This window comes from Tursiops truncatus, chromosome 1 (genome assembly GCF_011762595.2).
Source record: "Tursiops truncatus isolate mTurTru1 chromosome 1, mTurTru1.mat.Y, whole genome shotgun sequence".
Classification (NCBI taxonomy): domain Eukaryota; kingdom Metazoa; phylum Chordata; class Mammalia; order Artiodactyla; family Delphinidae; genus Tursiops; species Tursiops truncatus.
The window spans coordinates 165,008,169-165,031,885 of NC_047034.1; the positions used below are offsets into that span (position 1 = coordinate 165,008,169).

Here is a 23,717-nt window from a genome sequence, read left to right on the forward strand (position 1 = left end):
AATTTATACTCAGGGTTCTATATTTTACATTTACCTACGTATTTACTAGTTCCAGAGCTCTTCATTCCTTTAGGTAGATCCAGATTTCCAACAGGTATCATTTTTCTCTTGCCTGAAGGACTCCCTCCATTTCTTCTTCTGCTCTGTTACTAGCTGACCGGGTTTAGACTAATCACTTGACTTTTCTGGGCTTCAGTTTCCTCAACTGAAATGTACAATTTGGATTATTATACTTTTTTAGATTCTTCAAGCTATAAAAACAGGAAGAAAATGTCTTTTTGCCTCCTCATTATTCTCATTCTTCCTGAGAGAAATGGGCATTGAGAAGTTAAGAATTCTGTTTAACATCACCCAATAATTTAGTGAGGCAATACAAATTAAAAGCAGATTTTAAAACTCTGGTGTCTCACCACCCTTCTTATGACATTAATCGTACACACCCTGTGCCTCATCTCATGACTTGGTTGTGTCCTCACATTCGTTCTGTGACCCATCTAGCACACCTTTAACACAGAGAATCAGTGCCCTCTGAAATGTGCACTTACCTTATCAGGCTGACTTTGGAGAGAAACTTCAGGGCCTCGTTGCCCGGCTCCCATTCCCCATGAGACTCTGACTGCTGCGTACGAGGAATCCTTCACTGGGCTCAGCGTCCGGGCTGGCAATTTTGGCTGCTAGAAAGGAAGTCTACTTCCCTGAACATGTTACAGTTATGTACAGATGTGCTGCTGACACTGGGTTCATGAAGAGACATGCCTAATCTGGGACAGAGCATAGCCCAGCCACCCGAGGGACACTTTCCTCCCCCACCTCCCGATTCTGTCCCCATGCCACCCTGGATTGTGGTCACTATTTCCCAAGCTGTGTAACACTAAGGACACTCCCTTAAAGTCTTTGCATCTCTGTTTCCTCATCTTAAAAATAAGGATGTTATAATAGGTAGGCCCTTGCCAGGGATGACTATTCCATGATCCTAAACCTGATTAATCCCTTCCAGGCACACATGAAAGGATACTGGTAGGATACAGACACCCTTTCCTCTAGATGCACAATTTTAAAATACATGTTAATTTCAGAATAGCCTGACAGCAAATCCACCCTCCCCAGCGGTAAGCAGGACAGTGTTTAATTTGTGGTGAAATTGTACAAAGTTAATACGGTTCACTTATTGCCTTGATAAGGCACCAGACCAGGGATATTTTTAAATGAATTTTTTAATGTCAGAGCTTTTTCAATGAAAGGAAGTTCAGTCTGCAGAGACCGCCACCTTCAGGGGGATAATTTCCCCACATGTGCGCTCAGCTGCGTGTTTGAACCACAGTGGGGTCTGCCCGACCTTCCTGCTCTAGAAGCCTGACCACTTCCATATCAGTCACCAGCACCCCTTCCTCAGGGGTCTGCAGGACACGCTGGTGGAAATCGCAAACACTGGCGGCACAGACAGTGTGCCAGGCTCCCCTTGAAGATGTTGCCTTTATGAACTCATTTAATCCCCATAATCGATTACCCTGGGAGCTAAGTCCCGTTATTATCCCCACTTTTCAGGTAATGACTCTGGGACACAAAGAGGGTTGAGTAAGTGGCACAGCCAGGGTCAGGCAGAGTGAGGACGACCCTGGCAGCAGCTCCAGGCTCCCATACTGTTTCCTCGCGTCTCCCGGGTGGAAGCCAGCACACCTTCCCCTGAATGCCCGAGCACCTCCTGCTTGGCAGGGTGGTAATGGGCATGCGCATCTTGTCTCCACCCAGCCGGAACTCCTCGGGCAGCAGTCATTGTCCTTTCCAGACCCCCAAAGCCCCTCAAAAGTGGGTCGAATGAATGATCCCAACTCAAGTCTACGAGCCACGGGAACTTGTCCCACCCATCTTGCATTGCTTTGCTGCGTCTCCTCCATCCCATTCCTAGAACATCTAAGCTGCCAACCGCCTGTATCCTGGTGCCCCCGCCCGGGCCCTGGCCCACAGCAGACTTCAGTGTGTGCTTGTTGAATTGAGTCTTGGCGCACATTCCACCCAGGGGATTTCCAAGGGCTGCTAATGAGCTGACGCCAGAGTGAACAGAGGAGGGGTCGGCCAAAGAGGACCATGGGTGCTCAGGGACGCTACTGACGTAAGCCGATGCTTTGAAAATGCAGGTTTGGCTTCTCTTGTCTGACTGTGTTTCCAACCCAGCCAGACCAGCGATGGGCAAAGACCTGGTCCCCATTTTCATCTGCCCAGGTGGCCAGTGTCCCTGGGCTTCCCCCACACCTGCTCTTCACCTGGGCCACTAAGAAACAATCTCCTCAGGAGAACTCATCCCGCTTTTCCTGGTTGCTCCCTGAGGGCGCCCAGGGATCTTTCATTTCTGAGATCCCCATTCTGAACAAAAAGTGTCATTTTCTTGCTTGAAGTGCGCTCCCTGCCTCTCCCTTCTCCTCTGCTATCAGAGGCGTGGAAACTTTGATGCCAGACATGAGTGTATGGAGCTGGGGCGGGGAGAGGGGAGAAAGCAGAAAGGAGGAAGGGCGTCTTACAAGGGGCACTTCTCAGGCTTGTAGACAGTTTGAACCAGAAGGGCTTCAGTGACCCCGAAATCCCTGGGCTCAGCAGAGGGGCCCCATCTGTGACAGCATCCCATGCTGAGGCCCGTCGGTGGCGCGGGTAAAGGGGACTTGCTGCTCGAAGCCACTGCCGATCGGGCCCCCTTTCCCTGAGTTCCTCATGGAGGCCCGGAGTGGGGTTGAAAACTGTAGCTCTCCACACCCGCACTTGCCTCTTTGCAGGTTCACAGATGGGAGGGCTGAGGCCCAGTGAGGGGACGCGCCCTGGGGGCAGACACTGGCCCATGCTATCACCACTTTGGCCACATCAGCCTGAGAGAAGTGTGGATGGATGCCTTGTCCTGAGACCCTAAGACCAGAGGTGTTTGTAAAAGGAAACTGTTCCCGCAGGAACCCCAAATTCCCGGGCACTTGTGCCAGTGGGTTAACCACAGGACAGGGCTCTGTTTCCACCTCAGGCGTGTCTTCCTCCTGTAACATACCGCTAGCCCTTCTGCAGACTTAGTTTTCATTCATCTTGTGCACTCCTGAGAACCCCAGCTGGCCGCCCCCATAAGAGACCAAAGCAGAGCGGAACATCCCTGAAGAGTCAAAAGGCAGCTCTAGTGTTGTGGGCTTTGGCCAATGGTCCAGCAGAGACCGCATTTTCCAACCCGGAAATGGGTTGACAGACCTGAAAGTCTTAATTGGACAGAATCTATGAAATCGGGACTAGAAAATCCAGGCTGTGTGCAGATGTGACCGGGTCCAGGTTGTGGACACCAGGCCCTGCCGTACCCTAAGGAGCTGTCTGGGGTGAGGGGGTAAGTGCCCTGCTCCCTCTCTTCCCCTCCTCCTCATGACCTCTCTAAACCTATCCCAAGGTCAAGTGAATGTCAATCTGTGCCCCGCCCTTGGCACGTGCTGCCCGTTTGGGACTTTAATCCTTCAAGAGAGCTCTCAAAGTGCATTTCCACCAATTGTTGCCCAGCAACATCAATCATCTCTTGCTCCATCCCACTCTGAGGGCCTTTAATCGCCGAGGGAAGGTCCTGCTCCCTTGAGGCTGTTGTGGCAACTTGAGGACTGGTAATGATGAGGCCGGTGGGACGTGCATTGACTCATTCAGTCCTCACGTGCACAGGGGACAATGGGTGTAGCCCTGGCCCAGAGCTCCCCGTGGAACACGCAACAGGCAGTCAGCAGAGCTCAAATGAATAGTTCTCTTCCCTTCTCCCTCCCCACACCCGTTTTATTTGGTTGGTTTATTTGGTTTTTGCCTTCTGGGGTGGTCTCGGCCGAGGGCTGGCTGAGTTCACACCAGTTTCGACTTGGATTCTCGCTCTCTGGGAGATGCTGAGAAGCCAGAACTCATCAACCTCCTATAACATTAGTCACATGAGCTGTTATCCCAGAGGCCAAAGGCTGGACTTTTATTGCCCTCCCAGGGAGCCATCCACCACCTCTAGCTTTTGCAGGAGAAAGCTTGAACCCCCTACAGCCGGACCTTTCCCTCCAGGCAGCTTTGAAACTTACTTGGTGTGGAGCGCAGGTGGTGGTGGGCTGGTAAACCAGCTCTCTCCTCCACAAGGAAAGCTCTGATTTAGAGCATCGGCCAAGCTCTGTGGTGTAAATACCGCCCCCCAACCTGGTCAATTTCAAGCTACCACGAGCAACATTTCTGAAAATATTTAACAGTCGCCCTCTTGAGCCACCACTGGCAAGCCCCAGCATCCTGCTGCCTGGAGGACCCTTCTTGGATAGTCATTAAGAGCAAATAGGCAGCATGCTCTCCCTCCAGGCTAAGAGGTGACAGTTCTCTTCCTACTTGTCCTGGACTCAAACCAGTTTGCAATGTGGCAGAATTAAAATGTGATTAAGGTCCAGTAGGGTTGCCAGATTTAGCAGATAAGAATACAGGATTCTTAATTTAGAATTTCAGATAAATAACAAACCACTTTAGTATAAGTATATCCCAAATATTGATTGGGACCTACTTATACTAAAATAGCTTTTTGTTGTTTATCTGAAATTCACATTTAACTGGGCAGGGTGGGATGGAGCAGGCTTGTGTTTCATCTGGCAGCCCTAGATCCTCAGACACATATAGGTGCCCAGAAAATTCTTGTGGGCTGATGCTGGTTTTGGGAGTGTGGCAGCAGTCTGGGGGCTGGAGATGTCCAAGACTGTTTATTCTTTCAACCTAGAAGCGTCGCAGTTACACTTCCTGCTTCAGCTTTCCCTCACTGTAGGGACTCTGGAAGCTAAAAGGTGCCCGAAGTCATTTAGTGCAACCTCTTCGATTTACACATGAGGAAACTGAGGTCTAGAGAGGTGACTAGATCAAGGTTACTTAGCTAGTGGCAGCACTGATGCTAGAATCCTAATTCAAAACTCAGCGGACTGTTTTTCCTTTCATCCTGCACATTCTATCCTGCACTCGTCTGAGAGTTAGTTTGGCTTAGTGGTCAGGAGTCGACTGTCCTCACACTGCCTGGGTTCAAATTCTGGCTCTGTTACTTGCTGCGTGACCTTGGTCCTTATCCCTTTCGGCCCTGTCTTCTCATCTTTAAAATGAGGATTAAATGAGCTAGTGTGTACAAAGTACTCAGAACAGTGCCCGGCATGCAGTGACCATCAATAAACATACGCCACGGGCTTCCCTGGTGGCGCAGTGGTTAAGAATCCGTCTGCCAATGCAGGGGACACGGGTTCAAGCCCTGGTCCGGGAAGATCCCACATGCCGTGGAGCAACTAAACCTGTGTGCAACAACTACTGAGCCTACGCTCTAGAGTCCGCGAGCTACAGCTACTGAGCCCACATGCCACAACTACTGAAGCCTGCGTGCCTAGAGCCCGTGCTCCGCAACAAGAGAAGCCACCGCAATCAGAAGCCCGTGCACCGCAACGAAGAGTAGCCCCTACTTGCCACAACTAGCGAAAGCCCGCGTGCAGCAATGAAGACCCAACGCAGCCAAAAATAAATAAATTAAATAAATAAATTAAACAAACAAACAAACAAAAAAAACATATGCCAGTCCTGCAAACAGCCCCCTAGAAAAACCTCTTTCTGTTCCTTCCTGTAGCACCTCAAATTGCACCCACGTGCCAGGGCTCTTCTGGTCAGGCTGCATCTCCTGCATCTCCTGCCTCACTCTCCTGGTAGTCAGCTCCCCCTCTGTCCACCAGGGACCATAATCACCTACAAGGCAGGAATCAGCTCCCCTGCCTCCACCTGCAAGGCTCAAAGGCTCACTGCATTTAAAATTCAGCACAGAAGAACCTGTTAATAGCCCTTAGATTAAACCATAATCACACACTGCTTGGGCCACACTGGAGAGTCCTTGAAGGCCCTGATGGTGCCTTGAGCTCTCTCTCTGCTCTGAGGAAGGTAGTAGGGATGGCGGGGACAGGAGGAGCCTGGGTGGCAGGTCTTGGAGGTAGCAAGCTCTGGAGTCAGGCTGCCTGGGTTTAAATCTGCGCTTCACCATTTACTAGCTGCGGCCCCAACGTCTCCGGGCTTCGCTTTCCTTAAAATGGACCTGCTGATAGCCCCACTGCAATAGGCTTGTGTACACCATCATGAAGCGCTGAATTCAGGTGCTGCCACGGACAGCAGTGGGACCTCGGGCAAGTTCATGTCTACGTGCCTCAGTGTCTCCATCTATAAAATGGGGGCATCCCTTTCTCACCGGGGGATTAAACGAGACAACCTTTGAAAAGCTCTTGGCACCAAGGAGGCACCCGGTAAACTCTCGAGACGGGGGGCATCCTTATCATTTCATGTCACTTGCCTGGCCAACTTTTGTCAACATTTACTTCCCCCTGGTAACTAGCATGGGAAATGAGACCCAAGCCCAATTAACTGCGACGACGGCAGAAATGAGCTTAGAAATCAAGCTTTTGTTTGTTCCTCTCTAACGTACCGGCATCACTTAGGACTTGAGCCCCATGAACCCGCCTCTTTTTGTCTGAGAGTTAGAAATAGTCTTGTTTGGGATGAAGGTTGTTTTTGTTTCATTTTGCTTTATAAACAGAAACACTCCCTGGTTTCTCTTCTGAAAGGCTGGGGAGGAAGCTGAGTCAGGTGGGGTGTGGTGAACATGAAATCGGTCACCCTTCCCTCGCCGTGGGTTTGGTGAACCCAGTCAACACACACTGACACACACACTGACACACACACTGCACACACACACTGCACAGCCACTGCCGCACTCAGGATTGCATTTTCTGCTCATATCTCTAATGGCACAAAGAAGCAACAGCATTCTCCTGGAATGCAGTACAGCACTGTGGAAAGAGCAAGGGCCCTGGGGTGGGGGCGGGTCCCAGACCCGGGGTGGAATTCCAGCCCCAGCGCTTGCTAACTGAGATGGTGACTGGGCAGGTCAGGAATTGGTGGAGCCCGGCTGTCATCCACGAGGTGGCATCCCTGCCTGTCCCAGAGGGTTACAGTAAGGCTTAGTGTTAATGGATGTAAAACTTGCAGAAAAGCACCATGGAATTGAAAGTATCCCAATGACACTACGTTCTCTTCCCTTTCAGGATGATATCCCAGGTCCTGGGTTCTACAACGTCATTCACCAGTCGCCTGTGTTTGACAGTGTGTCGTTGTCTAGGAAAGGGACGTGTACTTTTCCCTCTATGGTGAGAACCCCTTCTCTGAACATTAACTGCTCGGTACTTTCCTTCATTCATTGCATAATCATACATTGGACAACTGGTCCCTTCTCTCCAAAGGCCCGTGGTTCTAATTAGGAGAGTAACTGCTTCCTCAAATTTCCTGCAGGTAAACTGGAGCCTATGTCTTTAAGGAATTTTTTTCCCCACTGCTAGTGTTGCCAGAGTGGGAAGAGAAGCTAGAAGAATATTCAGAACCTGATCATCCAAAACCAATGTTGTCAGTGTGGAATGGACTTACAGATGTTTTCTTGAGATTTTTAGGCAGACCAGGAAAAAAGTTATTATTATACATCTTGCCCTAATAGGACTTTTTACACTGCTTAATCTAATTGGGTTATTCGAGTTACTGAGAAATCTGATGGGACCAAAAAGAAAACAGGCAGCAGGCAGGTAATTTAGTGATATTCCTCTCCTCCCCATTTCTCTCCTTTGTAAGATGTGGGTCTTTATCTTTGTGGAAGGCTACAACCGTCAAGTAGCTAAACGAAGTTCCAATGTCTCTGACCAGACCTGGGCAAGGATAGTCTTTATTTGAACACCTCTCAGTTGCCAAGAAAAATAGATATAACAAGGAGAAAGGGTCAAAGTAGGGTAAGACTAGCTGAGGGAGGAAAGTGAAAAGGAAAGCAAACCCAAACTCCAGCATTAACAAAACACATATGCCGTCTGTCCCTTTAAAACTTATAATAATCTCTTGCAAAAATGTATTACGATACCTGACACTGGAATTGATTTTTTTTTAAAAAAAAACCACACACAAAGAGACCATTTAAGACTCACTGAATGCAGCCACTTATTGGAATTCAAGCTTGGCAGGGTTGAATACTCAAGGAGAAAACCGACTTTGGAGTTAACTCCTTATTAACAAAGACGTTGAGGCTACACGTGCCCCCAGTGAGTTCACAGAATAACCACGCCTCTACTTCTCCTTCTGTCCCAAGCCCTGTGAGTAAAGAGACTCCAAAGCGATCTGCAGAAGAAGTGCCCCCTCCCAATGGCCTGGCACAGGAGACAGGACTTGAGACCCAATCTTGACTCAGCCGTGGGTTCTCGATGTGACCTCAAGCACGTCACCCTCTGTGTCCCAGTTGCCTCATCGAGTGGAGACTCCCTGGAGGCGATGGGCAAATTGACGTTGCAATGAGTAAAATAGACTTTGAAATTGCAGAGCATTATAAACATGTTGAATGTTACGATTGTCACCACCTGAGTCACAAACAAGACTTCCTGCAGCACCTAGGTTTTCTCTCTGAGATGTTGCCAAATAATGGCACTGCCCATCCCTGCCTGGTGCCAGAGAAGGCACTGAATCAGAGCACACCATCAGTTCCCTGCTAGGCTTTACATGTAGTAACTTTCCAAATGACGTGGCTGGGCCACCTGGAGAAGAAGGGGTCCAAGGGAAGCTCTGTGTGTGATAGGATCCTGTGTATGACAGGATCTAATCAGGTCTTTAAAAAATTCAGACCAAACCCAAAAGAAGGCAGAAGGTGAGTTGTTGAGGCTTCCTCTGCCCGCTGTGATGGATATGGGGGTTTCTATTTCTGTTTGTAAACACATAAGTTCCTATATCCTTGGGAAGGGACCTTAAGTGGTTGGTGGAAGTCTGTCAGGAGATCCCCACATCTCGCCTCGTTCCTTCCCAAACTGGACGAGAATTTCATTCCTCCTCCCCTTCTTTTGCTGCCTTTCACATTCAGTGCCTCTTGTTTCCGGATCCCAATTCCCTGAGGGAATTAAAAGTAGTCCCCATCAGAGAAAGGTCTGCCTTACTGGAGCCAGCATGGCCAGCAGGAGCGTGTCTCTCTGGGTGAGGCTGACCAAGAGACTCTGGGGGTCAACACGCTTTAAAAACTTCCTGATGACTCTTGGAGTAACAGCGCCCAGCCTTTTGAGAGGACCTGTCATCCGCCTAAATTCAAATCATCTGAAGAGCGTCACGACGGTATTCCAAAGCTTTGCTCCAGAATTATTCACGGGACGGACTAGGAAGTTAAATGGGGCAGGTGGGAGGAGGCGTCCATGGCCTTTCTGTATTTGTGTGGTGGCAGCAGCGGCTCTGGAAGAGCTGGACAGAGGTTCATAAATGCCAGCATGTGGCCAAATTGGAGACCGGAGGCCTGGCAATGAAAAGAAAGCCAAGGGGCGGGGAGGGTTGTTGAGTGACCGTCAACTTCAACTAGACTCAGACTAATTCTACTGCAATGCTTTATGAAACTTTGCCTCAAATAGGAATTTTTTAGTACAGTTTTTCCCAAAGGGTATGTTAGTAGGTATCTTAAGCCAAAAGATTCTATGATGGAGAAAGGTTGGGGAAGGCTGTTTAAACAAAGCTAGACATGGGACTTCCCTTGTGGTCCAGTGGGTAAGACTCCGCACTCCCAATGCAGGGGGCCTGGGTTCAATCCCTGGTCCAGGAACTGGATCCCACGTGCATGCCGCAACTAAGGAGTCCACGTGCTGCAACTAAGAGCTTGCACACTGCAACTAAACATGCCACGACAAAGATCCTGCATGCTGCAACTAAGTCCCAGTGCAACTGAAATAAATAAATAAATAAATATTAAAAGAAAAAAAACCCCAAAGCTAGAGAGGTTTCTTTATTGCAGACCTTCCCAGAGCACTTGCTACACCAACGTGTGTTATGAATCTTCAAAATGGGAACATGGTGTGAAACGTCTCAAATTTATTTGACCCTGGAACTCTCTCCCTGCTGCCGCTACCACCAACACAACCTTATCTCACAGACCTGGAAGGCCGAGGAACACACTTTGGGAACTAGCGCTTTAGAAGAACGCCCTCTGCCCACTCTGTTGGGTGACTCAGGATAGACACGCTACAAATGGCAGCACCAAGGAAGGTCTGACCTTGCCACCCTTCTTCTGTGGAAGTGAGAAGGAAAGAGCAGAGGTGTGTCTGCCCCGTCGGGCACAGCAGATTTCGGGTAGTGATTCTTCCAGAGCTAAAACCTCCCACAGGCATTTATCAGCTGTTCGTCTTGTAGATGCAAACGCATTGCTGTGACTCCTCTCGGCTCATTCTTCTTCAGAATGGATATCTGATCCATATCCTCTCATGGAGGCGAGAATGTTGGTTCCGACACTTCGCTAGCTGAGGAAGTTCAGGGTCCTCATCTGTAAAGTGGGGATATTCATAATATCCTCGAGCCAGGGTTGTCATGAGGATCCAATGCAACGCCCCTGCAAAGTACTGGGTTAACTATTGCCCCAAATGCAAAGGTAAGGTGAGTCCAAGGCTGGGGTGACCTTACTTCTGGGAACATCAATGAATCCTTACAGTTAGGAGGAGGTGGAGCTGGGACTCGAACCCAGGTTAGACTCAGGACAGCTAAGACTCTGGAAAGAACACTCCTGCTTCTGGTGGCACATCCACCCACATTACTGGTGGTCCATGAACCAGATGGTGAGGACCGTTGCCGCCACGTACAGAGTGAAGTCAGGCGAGGGGCTGATGCCTTCCCACACCTCCCCCACTGTCTGCGCTTGTTTATTGACCCCTGTCAAGTGGAGGAAACCCAGGGCAATGTTCTCAAGCTTTTACCCATAAAATAATGACATTTTTTTGTTGTTGTCTTATCAGACTTCAATACTTGCCATACTATCCCAGGGTAAGGTGATGTTATCGCCGAGTTTTTATGGCTTTTGTCCCTGTTCATTTGGCAAACATTGATTCTGTTTGTTTTTTTTTTAACTGAAAATAGTTTATCATGGCTTCCTGGAAGGAGTAGGATTGGTTTCTGTTGAAACAGCAAAAATATCGTAGAGTTTTATGAAATCAGTGATTAGGTGGTGGATAGGAGGTGTGGGTGGGAGGCAAGCCCTATGGAGCCTTGTACCCTTAAGATGTTAGAAGCAAACTTGTTATTTAGGAAATTTGGATTATTTAAACTTAGAAACAAAAAGTGAGGGTTTTACTCAAAGGAAAATCAAGGTTGGAAGAAGCAAGTCTAAAGCGTCCCATCATATAAATCACCCACCAGCTGATGAGTCAAGTATAAGTGTCCTGAAATGAGATTGGGTGGAAATGCTTTTATGGAAGAATTATCTTTGCCAAGTCCCAAACATAAGATGAATAATTAGAGTTAGTTTACAGAAGTTAACACAGGTCTGAACTTGCATTTTCCAAGAGCAAATTCTCAAAGCCCAAGGTCATTTTATCATTGTTACCTGCCAGGGTTTCACCTTTTATAAAATGTGTTTAGACCTGGTGCTGGGCACCATCTTTTTGACATCGGCCCTTCGGAGCCATAAGATATGTGATGATGTGGATTCCCTTGACTTTCTCCTCACAGTGTGACCGACTGGATACCATCGTCTCTAAATACCCTGCAGCTAACGCGTACACTATACCATCACGTTTTGTTTCAAAGAAAGACTTCAGTAATTCCTGTTCCAGCATGTTCCAGTTGCCAAGCTTCGTGAAAGTTCTCAAATTTGAAACTCCCGCACCAAACCATTACAATGTAAGAACACTGCCTGTGCTTCTTAAATATATATTGAATTAATGGTTTGCTAAAATAAAAGAAAGGAAGGGGGGAGCTTTGGGGAATAGCATTTACTGCAATTGGTAAGCCAGTTAGCATTTGCTGACTACCCAATGGCTACGTGAGGCTGGGCAAAATTCTCACAGGGAATTTGCAGAAAAATGTGGGCAACACGGAGGTCAGTATAGAGCAGTGGGAAGACCACTGCCCCGGAAAATACTTACTGCAATTAGTCTTATCACATAAGTTTTCTGGGACGGTTTTCTCATCTGTAGCAATGATTATATTACGTACCACTTTATCTGCAGACACTATTATATTCTTTTTTTTTTTTTATTTGCGGTACACGGGCCTCTCACTGTTGTGGCCTCTCCCGTTGTGGAGCAATAGGCTCCGGACGCGCAGGCTCAGCGGCCATGGCTCACGGGCCCAGCCGCTCCGCGGCATGTGGGATCTTCCCGGACCGGGGCACGAACCCGCGTCCCCTGCATCGGCAGGCGGACTCTCAACCACTGCGTCACCAGGGAAGCCCTGACACTATTTTATTCTTGCAGGGAAAATAAACTTCTGTCTTCCCATATCAGAAAATTGGATTTTTTTAACAGCAGTGGTTCACCATTTCCCCTCACTTTGTAGTGACTGAGGCAGAATGGTGTGGTTAACAGGTAAGAGACAGACTCAGGTTCAAATCTCGACTCTGCCATTTTCTAACTGTGTATGGCTTTGGGCAAGTCTCTTAACCTTTCAGGACTCAGTTTATTGATCTGTAAAGTGGGGTTATATGTCTACTCCATGGTGTTAATGTAAACATTAAATGAGATAGTCTAGGCTGAGTGCTTACCTAGCACAATATCTGGTGCACGAGGACTCTACAATACATGAAAACTGGTAGAACTGTCTTTAGGGAAGCCCCGTTACCTCTTGAGTTTCAATTGTAAAAGGGAATTAATTATACTTGCCCTACAGGGTTATCATAAGAAGCATATGAGACTACAAATATGAAAGCACTCTGAAATACCTAAGACATGAATTGTACATAAGGTAGTAATATTATTATACTATATTTAAGAATATTTTGGTCTTAGAATAATTCATTTTAAATTTCCTTTTTCTTTTATAATATTTATAAATAATATTGATTTTTCTGAGTGCAAAGACCCTGCCTACCTTCTATGATGAATCCAATCTATTATAACATGTTCAAAGCAATACAAGTGCCTGCTAGGCCAGCATGGTCCAAAAGGAATATCAGTATAACAGGAGCCACATACATCATTTAAGTTTTCCTAGTAGCTACATTTAAAAGTAAAAAGAAACAGGTGAAATTAGTTTTAATTATAGATTCTATTTAACCCAATATATTCAAGATATGGCAAAATCTAATCAATATAAAAATTATTAATTAGATGTTTTACATTCTTTCCCTCATATTAAGTCCTTAACATTCAGTGTATATTTTATACTTGCAGCACATCTGAATGTGGACCAGCCGTGTTTGCAGAGCTCAATAGCTTCATGTGGCCAGTGGCTACTGTTTGGGGTAGTATAGCTCTAGATACCCTTCTCTTAGGGTAATCAGAGCCTGAAAATAAGAATGATGATGATATGATGAAGCACTTTTCACGGTCTATGTGCTGTTCTAAGAGTTGTGTACTCACTTATTTCATACTCACAAGAACCCAGGAAGTGGATTCTCTTATTCTCAATTTACAGAAGAGGAAGCTGAGGCTCAGAGAGGGGAAGGGACTTGCCCAAAGTTACCCAGCTTGAAGGGACTGTTCCCACATCGGTGAGCACGGGCAGGTGCCAAGGTATAAAGCTGGGGAGCGATCAGAGTCCCCATGTTCCAGCCCTGCCGGGCTTCCCTTCATAAATCCTGTGGCTGCTCTGTGCCAGACCAGTGATACAGCTTAGATCCCAGTGGGGAACTCAAGATGAGAACTAGGAGACAGACAAACAAAATATTTACTGTGTGGCCAGCTCTGAGGGAGACAAACAGTTGGAGCCTGAGAAAGAGAGTATGTGTGGGGTGTGGAGGTTGGCAATACCATGTACTTTAGACTGGGTGGTCAGAGAAGGTCCTGAGACAAGGATTGAGGGAAGAGCCAGAGTTGGGGGAACAGCATGTGCAAAGGTCCTGGGACAGCAAACACCTTAGCCCATGGCGAACTGTAAGAAGGTAGCTAGAGGGAGTTCCCTGGTGGTCCAGTGGTTAGGACTCGGCGCTTTCACTGCCGTGGGCCCCTGTTCAATCCCTTGTCAGGGAACTAAGATCTTGTAAGACGTGTGACGCAGCCAAAAATAAACCAAAGTATCTAAAGTAGAATGAACTAGGGGGACTCGGGGGAGAGGGGACGAGGAGAGGCCAGACAGATAGGCAGGGACCAGTTCATGCAAGGCCCTAAAGGGAGGGAGTTTGAATTTTGTTCTCTGTGTGCTGGGAAGCCCTCCTTGAGGAGGATAGGAGGTGTGGAGTGATGTCTTCTGATGTACCTTTTAAAAAAGATCCCTCCAGTTGCTGTGTGGAGAATGGACTGCAGTGTGGGTTAAGGGTGGATTTTGAAAAAACAGTTAGGAAGCTGTCATGATAACAAAAGAGAGGTCGAGGTCTGGTCCAGGCAAGTGATAATGAATGTGCTTGGCCATTGCGCTGTCGCCATTCCTGAGAGAGGGCTGGGTTCCTTGGGAGACAGACACAAGTGCAGGCTGTCTCCGTGTGAGCGCCCGCTCTGCGTCCTCCTGGGGGCTGCTGAAGGGCACTGTGGTGTTAGTGCTTTGTGCCTTCACCTCCCCAGCCCACTGCTCCTTCACCCTGGCTTCCTATCTCCGAGGCCCAGCTCAGGTCCTGGCATGCAGTAATCATGCAATAAATGTTTATGACTCCAAAGGAATAACTTCCTTTGTTAATCAAGAAATGACCATTCCCCATGTCAGGACTCTGCCACCAGATCAATTTTAGTTTGCATGTTTTTGTTTATTATTGTTTTAATGTGGCTCTGAAAATAATACATGCTCATCATAAAATATCTTCGAACATCACAGAAACCCATGAGCCAGAAAGTGGAAGTCCCTCATCATTCTGCTCTGCAAACAAACATCAAAAACCGGGGGCAGGGCTTCCCTGGTGGCGCAGTGGTTGAGAGTCCGCCTGCCGATGCAGGGGATACGGGTTCGTGCCCCGGTCCGGGAAGATCCCACATGCTGCGGAGCGGCTGGGCCCGTGAGCCATGGCTGCTGAGCCTGCGCGTCCGGAGCCTGTTGCTCCACAACGGGAGAGGCCACAACAGTGAGAGGCCCGCGTACCGCAAAAAAAATTAAAAAAAAAAACGGGGTCAATATCATTCGTATTCTCTTCCTCCAGTGGTCCTTCCCTTGGTTTTGGGATTATGCTGTCCACAGTATGCGTGCGTTTTCTACTTAATTATATCTGGGATTTGTTTTTGCCCATGGCAATACAATGAATCTGCTTCATTCTTTTTTAACCTGCCAGTGGAGCTGACTCTTCCTAGTCTAATGGTGAAATCTTCCAGCAACACCCACACTCAGTGTATACAAAAATGCCCCCTTTTTCTGTTGCTTTTCTGTCTGGGCGAGGAATAAAGCTGAAGTAGTGTTTTGTCTACAGGAGGCTTTTTTCAGACCTGGAGAACAATGGTTGAGTCAACTGGCGAGGAGCAGAAATGCGGTAATCCTGTTAGCCACACTGTGCTTTGAGGCTGTCAAGACCTCTCTACCTTTGCTTACTGGGATCCCCCACTTCTCTGTTGGAAGCCTTTCCCTTGGTACCTGTTATTACTTCCTCTCTGGCGTCCTGGCTCTTCTCCCCGTGTCCAGTAATTAGCCTGGTCCACCTGATCTTTTTGTCTGCCCTCTCGGCAGGCAGTCTGGCCGTCAGGACCCTGGGAAAAGCGAAATTCCTCTGCCTTTGTCAACACAAAATCAAAATGCCATCTGCATTTCTCGAGAAACATTTTTTTTGACAAAGGAGTAGCACAGAAAATCAAGCATCCTGGCCTCAGCAAATAGTTTCACTCATTCAGTAAATATTCCAGCCATTGCAGGCACAATTTTTATTGCATCTTTTATCTAATGAATACAGGAGACTGACTGCAAATTAGCCTTTAAAATATTTATGATTCATCATAAGAATGATCTCAGGGTTCTTTTTTTTTTTTCCAAAATTATTTTTAGCATTCTGAACTCACTGGACACTCTCTAATGTATATTGCCTGGGTCAACCAAAATTCTAAATTTCTGGTCAGCCCAGAAAAGTCAAGACAGTGCTTACAAATCTGATCATAATCTTTTTTTTTTTTTTGATCGTAATCTTAAGTTACACAATTTCTTTGTGTGTCCTAAATCCCACATGTATTGAAGGATTATCTGAGCAGTGAGGAATCAGGGTGGGGATATGTAGGACTAAGTGTTCTGAAAAGAATGAAAATCGTAGAAAACATGATGAAAATAATTTGCCTATGTAATGTTACACACTTTTTAGAAAAACAGATGATTTGTGTTGACCGACTGTCCCCTACCCCCAACCCAACCGCACTCTGCCTCAAGTGGAGCAGGGATTATCTGATCCATTATACAGATGAGAAAACTCAAATTCAGAGAAATTAATCCGTTTGAGCAGGATACACTGCCCTGTGTGCGGGGAGCGAGCCCGGAAGCCAGGGCCGCCGGCTGGTTCAGGCCACCGTCCTCCGTGTTGTGTTGGGTCCCCAGACACTGGCTAGCGATGACAAGCTCTTCCGCCAGTCCAGCTGCAGTGAAGGGGAAGGCATAGCCAGTGTGACGTTTTCCACTCACGTGCGCTCATTTTCTGAAGACAGGTTTAAATTTGTTTGTTTTTTTAACCCCAAAGTGCCCCTCGTCCAGACACAACAACGACAAAGAAAGGCAAGACACTGAGCACACCGTGCTTATTTTCTCCCCCAGGCCTCTGTCTCTTGCTGCAAACAGGCAAACAACGTTTGTGCCCGAGCCGGGTTCATGTCCAAAACCCAGAGAGGACTTTTCACTATTACTAAAACAGGACCTGCCCCAGGTAAGCAGCTGCCTCGCACTGGCCTTGACTTAAGTCTTCCTGTACCAGATCTGATCAGCAGGGCACTTCTCAGGGAGTCTCTTTGGAAGGAGTTAGGCATTGAGGGAAGAGGGGGTGCAGGCAGGTATTGTACAAAGAGGAGAAGCCTGGCTCCCCATTCGGGGGAAGAACGGCGGCTCTGGAAATGGACCCCAGGGCGGCCTATCACGGCGGCCTGCCTTCCAGACCCAGAGCACCTGCTTTGGGCAGCCAGCTGGGGAGGGGCTTCTCATGCCAGAAGTGTGCCCATGCGCATACCCCAGGTGCCCTCCCAGGCGCTGGGGGGAGGCGGGGCACACAATACGCTCTGATCCTTGGACACTCGGCTGCAATATTCCTCTCCTCCCATGTCTACAAAGCGGCTTCATCATCTATCATCAAATGATGCGAAATAGCTCTGTTTACAGAGCGCCTACTCAGTGCTACGTTTTTCCACGCGGTCCTCACACATCTGTCCTCATAGGGCCACTCTTAGTCCTGTGTTTCAGGTGAGGAAATGGAGGTCCAGAGAGTTGAAGCAACTTGCTCAGCATCATACAGCTAATAAATGGCCGGCCTAAGCCCAGAGTTGTCTGACTGAGGAACCTCTCAACCCTGTCATCCCAGTGTGACTTCTGAAGCCTCCAGGATTCAGGAACACACAAGGGCTCACCTGCAGATGTTTTCCCTGCTGGGCTGGGGAAAGGCATTGCACCTGTTCTGTGCCCTCAGACCTCCTCCCCACCCCAGCCTTAGTGAAAATTTTCCAGAGGGGTCTGGTGACATAGCAGTCCATACTCCAGGACCACTGGTTAGACTAGACCTTCCCAAACAGGTCCAGAAGACCCCCGAGGGAGCTCTGGGCCCCAGAGCCCAGAGGAGGAGCAGGGAGGGTTTACCTCTGCAAATAATGCTTCTCGGATGGGGGTGTGGGCAAAATCGCAGCGCATGTCAGATTTCAGCAAATCCAGATTAAAGTTGAGATCAGTCTGAGGCTGAATAACAAAACCAGCCCTAATTAGGAGGCTAAGCCTGGCTAAAGCTCCCTGCCTTGCATCACCACGGGCAAAACCCCACCTTGTTTGTTTATACAGGAGAATAAAGCCAGCATCCCTGGGGTTTGGCCAGAGGTTCCACCAGAGAGCCCCTGGGAAGTGGGCAGCTCCTCCCTCTGGGAGGGTCCCGAGGGGCCCCTTGTAACACAGCAGGAAGGGGAGAGGTGGGCACCAGCATGTTTTAAGCTCCTACTGTGTGCCAGGAGCTTTCAAAACCCCGTGGAGGGTTGCCTGGCACATATGTGCTCCGAAAGCGGGGGTTATTATTAATATTATCATATCCCCACTTTACAGGCAAAAATGATATATAGAAAACAGGTGACTAGTCCAGGGTCCCACTGCTGGATTTGAATCCAGCTCGATGCCTGGTGCCTTCAGGACTCTCCCCGCATCCCCCACATTTGCCAGGGGCCACAGCCTGGGGAATCTGCTTCTCTGAGAGAAACAATCTGCTTTGACCTCTCAGAAAAACGCTGTGGTTTCTGCTTCTCCCCCTTGTGGGAAGAAACCAGATGTGGAGCCATGATTGGCATCCCTGCTGGGTTCCGCCCACCCAGAGTGCCCAGGCTCAGGGGCTGAGGGCCGGGTCTGGTCTGCCTTCAGTTCTGAGCAAAATGCTCACCTTTACACGTTGGCTGGCTGGATTTTCTACAGTCTGGCTGCATCAAACACAAGGCCAAGCACTTCCCCAACATCCTTCTCTCTATTTCCTTAAAAACAAAAAAGTTATTAGATCATGGGGAAACAACTATGGTAAAGTGTCACTTGAAAAATGTGGGTGACACGATCGAATCCACTCTGTGGGCCCAACACCATGAGACAGTGTCCAGTGCACGATGGAAAGACCGGGGTAAATACAGCAGAGAGTTCAACCCTGGTTTATTCTGGGCCTTGAGAGCATGAATGCCTTTCCCCCTTGCTTCTGCTTTTTAACATTTTATAATCAAGCGTTGCTTTAAACTATTTTTTTTGATAGGGGGAATAAAAATAAAAAATAAATATATGTATATGTAAAAAACCCAGAAAGATAATTTTAGAGATATATACCAGTATTATAAATGCTGCTAACTGGACATCTGTTTTTTTTTTTTTAACTTTAGCATATATTGGGACCATCTTTTCATGTTATTAAAAATCCTCCTAGAACATCTTCTGTTAATGGATGCATAGTATTCCATTATCTGGTGGTACCATCAGTTAAGGAACAAATGCCCTCTTGCTGGCATTTAGGTTGTTTTAAATGGATCACTCATATAAATAGTGTGGGAGCAAACATCCTTATAGCTCACAACTTGTGTACAATCAAGATTACCTCCTTACCTAAATTGCCTAATGTGAAATTGCTAAGTCGAAAGGTATGTAAAATATTTAAGGTTTTTGATATTTGTGACCAAATTGCCCTTCAGCACAGAGATAATTTATCCTCCTGCTTCTATGAGAAGTATGCTTTCCCTCACCTTTGCCATCAATGAGTATTACCATTTCAATAAAATCTTGCTAATATGTCCCATATTGTTGTTTTCAGTGCTTTTGCAATGAAAAAGTCGATTTTATTTTTTTAAAAATTAACTTTACAGTGGTTAGAAAATTTGAAATATTTTTCCCACCCACAATGCCACCATTAATATAGTTTTTCCCACTTTTCTGGGTTCCCACCTATTTTTACTCACATGTATCCATTTGCACACTGACTTCATAGTGTATACAGTATAGACTGTTAGGCTTTATTTTACTTTTCTCACTCACCTTTATTTTTGAGAACATTGCCATAGGCTTCATGGCCTTTGCATTTACCACCCTCAGGGCTGATATTCCACCACATTAGGCTGTTTTCCCATAACTGTGCCCTTGTACTTGGACCTTTGGGCTATTCATCGTTTCTCACACTGTAGCTACTGCTGTTGTGTACATCTTTAGGCTTAGAGCTTTTCCATTATGTTGAATAATTTCCTTAACTTCCAAGTAATAGGAAGCCAGGGTCAAAGTGTGCAGCGTCTTGAAAGCCTTTGCCTAGTACTGCCGCTTTGCACCCCAAAATGCCTGCCCCCATTTACAGGGTTACTTGCTCTTTAGGGTGAGACTGCTCCCTCTTTACCCCAGCTCAGATCATTCTCTTCTTCCTTAAAGCTTTGTGCACAGCCAAATTACTTATATTCTGACAGTTTCTTGAGACAAGGCATGGTGGGGAAGCATGGACCTTGGAGAAAGGTGGGTCTGGGTCCACATAGTAGGTGCTCAATAAATATTTGTTGATTACATAATAGTTACTGAGCAGCTACCATGTGCCAGGAACCTAAAATGTTCTTTTTCTACCATAGCCTCCCAGTTGTTGGAAGAATTATTATCCTTAGTTTATGGAGGAGGAAGCTGGGCTTAGGCCCTGGTTAGATGAATGTCCTTTGGCAAATTACTGAGTATCTCTGAGCCTATTTCCTCATGTTTAGAATGGAGGTGCTAATACGTACCTTGCAGGGCTGCCGTGAGGATTAAATGAGCCACATATGTGATGCACGGACACATGTTCTCTAAACGGTGAGCGTTATTTTCAGTTATTCCAGGCCCCTTCTACTTGACCATCCTGGAGTGATACTGCCTTATAGTCATTAAATGTATTCTTACTGCTTTTTATTTTTTTGAGAGAAGCTCTTTATTCTGTTTTAAAATTTCTTTCTGCTCAGGGCATTATAATGTCAACGAATCCCTTGTGAAGCAGTCGCCGAAGATATTAATGTCTTGTTTTAAATCAAAAACTGGCCGTGGATTAAAACTGATGTCGACAGGCCCAGGACCCGGTTATTACAACCCAGGAGGTCACATCGAAGTTCAAAAAAAGACTCTTATCCCGTGAGTCCTGATCATCCTGATATTTCTTCTGAAAGGTATTCTGGGGAAGGACCCGAACCTGGGGAGAAAAGGAAGGGGTGTCACAGCTTGGCAGACACAGGCCGAGTTCCTCTCCTGGGGCCCTTGCTGACACATAGCAGGTGCTCAAGAAATACTTGTTGAATACATAGTATTTACTGAGTAACTCTTGTATGCCAGGAACTTAACATCTTCTTCAATGATCATAACAACTCTATTGTAGGGATGATTATTCTTACTTCATAGAGGAGGAAGCCAGGCCTCAGCGAGGCTGAAAGACTTGCGTAAGTCCACACAGCTAACTTGAGATGCACCTGGGACTCAGGCTTAGGACTGTTTGCATCTTCCAACATTCCCCATGATGCTGTACTCTCCTGGTGCTGGTATTCTTCTATCTTTATAATATGAAATCTCCACTGGGGTGGCAGGATATACGAAAGCGGTGAAACTCTCATAGCTTTCTACTGATAGGTTAACAGCCTAGACTTTGGAGTTGGTCAGCCCTGCTAGATTTGAACGTCAGCTCTGCTATATTCATGCTGTGTGACCGTCAGCACTGTGCTAACCCCTCTGAGCCTGTATGCCCTCGATTGTAAAGTGGGGATAATTTATCGGAACGTTGCTTTCTGATTTAAAAAATATATTTGATATAGTAGGTACAAATAGTGAGTCAATAACACAAATTTTAAAAGACAGGGATTTGTGTTACTGTTTTTAATCTCCTGTACATTTGATGTTACTTTCACCTCAGAGGCTCAAAAATTCACGGGGCTTAATATTCCTCAAATGGGTCTAGAACTTCTAGAGCTAAGTGCCGTGAAGGTCAGCCGTCCTGTCACTCTCAACAGGATTGGCTGTTGTGAGGGCGGACCAGCAGGGCTGGGACCAAGGGTATAGCCACCTGGGGGCCTCCAGAGAGGTCACCTGGGAGCCTCCAGAGAGCTCAGGCAGCTGGCTGGGCGCAGAGCCACAGGGGGTCAGGAGGCTGGGTGGCCCGGGGAGGCTGGCAAACTGGGTCTACTCGGACCATGAGCCCAGGGCAAGGGGTCAGGGGTAAGGGAGAGGAGCAAGACATGAGCCTGCTGAGTCCAACCCAGGACCTGGGGAAGGGATTCAGACCTCAGATGGAGTCCACCAGCTGAGTCCCTTCTGCCCTTCGGATCTGGGGTTCTGCAGGCTGACCTTTCATAGGCTGCAGGACTCGGGACCGGGGCGGGAAAGTCTCCAGGAACAGGCTCTCTCCAAACGTCAGGGACTTCCTGCCTCTGGGTTGGCTTGGGCACCACTACACACAACCTTTCCCTATGCTGCCCCCAAATGGAGTGGGAGAGAGGATGGGCTTTGGGGTTAGCAGACCTGAGTGAGAGTCACAGCTCTGTCTCTAGCAGAGACTTCTCCTCCCTGAGCCTCCATGTTTCCATGTATTAAGTGGAGATAAGAACCTTATCTCATGGGGGTTCTGTGAGGATTAGATGAGAAAGTGCTTGAAAATAGCTCTCACTCTTCTTATGACAGCAGCTATTATTCTATATCCTAGAGAGGCTATGTGACGATAGAGGATGCAGCTGTTTGAGGCATGGAGGCTCAAGCCCCCACCCTGACTCTGGAAGCTTCTTCAGGGAAACGATGAGAGGAGGGTGAGGGGCACTCGGTGTTTAACTGCCTTCCCCAGAGCGGTGTCATTTGGCCTGCGTCCGAGTTTGGATGAGTGGTTTGAAATAGCCTCATTTTATGGCATTCGCATCCGTCAGTCAGCAGGCCCTGGAGGTTTCTGGTGCTGTGCTGAGGGCTATGGGGGAGCTCACATGGACAGAGCACCATCCATACCTTCAGGCTCCCCTGGCAACAACTCCAGAGCAAGGCAGAGGAACGTGCCACAAAACGCCGGATCGTTTTGGGCCCCAAGGTTGCATGACCACACTCCCCCACCAAGGGCGCCAGCTTTCTGATGGGAGCAGTGCAGTAGTGCTGGTGTGTCTGGGGGTATCTGGGGCGCACTGGCTCTCTGTGATGCTTCGTGAATGGTGGCTCCTGGGTTAATAAACCCAGGAAGCACTGCATACAATCCCTCTGCCCCCGGGTGCATCACAGTATACATGAGCTTATTAAAGGCTCTGAGAAGGTCCGCAGTAAAGAGACCTGTCAAACCCAGTGTCTCTTAAACTTGGGCTCACCCTGGTGAGTGGACAGTGCCCCAGCCTCCACGGCAGGCTCTGTGGTCTGGGGCTGCTCTCAGCGCCTCCCTGAGCCTTTGTTTCTCCATTTGTGAAAAGAGGGGAAATCTTTCCATTTCTCACACTCTGTGACCCCAGCTTTGCTCACCATGTCACTTCGGAGAGCATACGGAGGCAGTGAACATGGGGGCAGGCAGGACCCACAGAGGAAGTCCAGTATATATTGTTGAGTTGGCATGGAAAGGGTGAGGTTGAGAAATCTGTAATTTCATTTAAAAGCAAAGAGATAAAACTAAAGTGTGCTGTTGGTTATTCCAAAGTAGCATCCATCTGTTTATGTGGGACGATGGAGAAAGGGATGCGATACAAAGAAGAGAAACAGCGGATGTGGTAGTATTGAAGGAGTATCCAAACTCCAGTCTCTCAAATTCAAATTCTGTTTCCTTTCCTGTGACCCTGGAGGGAGGAGAGGGGCAGGAGCACCTGAGGGCCCATCCTGGGGTTGTCAGGCCCCGGAGAAGGTGTGCGTTGTTTCCTCCCCATCGATGTGTTGAGACTCTGTCTACATCAAGCCTAATCATACTCAGATCTCCGGGGGCTGCATGGGGCAGTGGTGGAGAATCTGAGAATCATCACAGTGTTTCTTTTGTGGAAGCACGGGCCGCCCAGGCGTCACACGCATGTGACAGGATGTGAGGCCTGCCCTTGTTTCTCTTGCTTGGAAGTGTGTGGCTCCCCATTCACGGGTGGGGCTCCAGTTTGCAAAGATGGTATTTCGGCTCTGCTTTCTTCAGGATGCAGGGAGAACGGGGGAGATGTTAATTCTCGCTGGGGTCACTGGTGCCGTGT

At 47.7% G+C, this 23,717-nt stretch overlaps 2 protein-coding genes across 6 annotated transcripts in view; one reads left to right on the top strand and one right to left on the bottom strand.

The window, feature by feature from the left end:
• The window catches only part of NIPAL3 (NIPA like domain containing 3), a 72,312-nt gene extending 71,505 nt beyond the window's left edge, over positions 1–807 (bottom strand). For 2 of the 3 annotated variants that reach the window (XM_019938489.3, XM_019938484.3), the window contains exon 1: positions 546–804. Coding sequence is in view for 1 of the 3 variants with exons in the window: in XM_019938492.3 (XP_019794051.1) it covers positions 546–599 (54 nt within the window). In the remaining 2 variants the exon portion in view is untranslated. Of the gene's footprint in view, positions 1–545 lie in introns of all 3 variants that reach the window. The other variant, XM_019938492.3, reaches the window with a different exon arrangement.
• STPG1 (sperm tail PG-rich repeat containing 1) overlaps positions 1–23,717 on the top strand; it is a 52,087-nt gene that overhangs the window by 17,631 nt on the left and 10,739 nt on the right. For 2 of the 3 annotated variants that reach the window (XM_019938500.3, XM_019938502.3), the window contains exons 4-7: positions 7,068–7,169; positions 11,518–11,688; positions 16,651–16,759; positions 20,511–20,676. In XM_019938500.3, the coding sequence (XP_019794059.1) occupies positions 7,068–7,169; positions 11,518–11,688; positions 16,651–16,759; positions 20,511–20,676 (548 nt within the window). Of the gene's footprint in view, positions 1–7,067; positions 7,170–11,517; positions 11,689–15,334; positions 15,395–16,650; positions 16,760–20,510; positions 20,677–23,717 lie in introns of all 3 variants that reach the window. The other variant, XM_073794186.1, reaches the window with a different exon arrangement.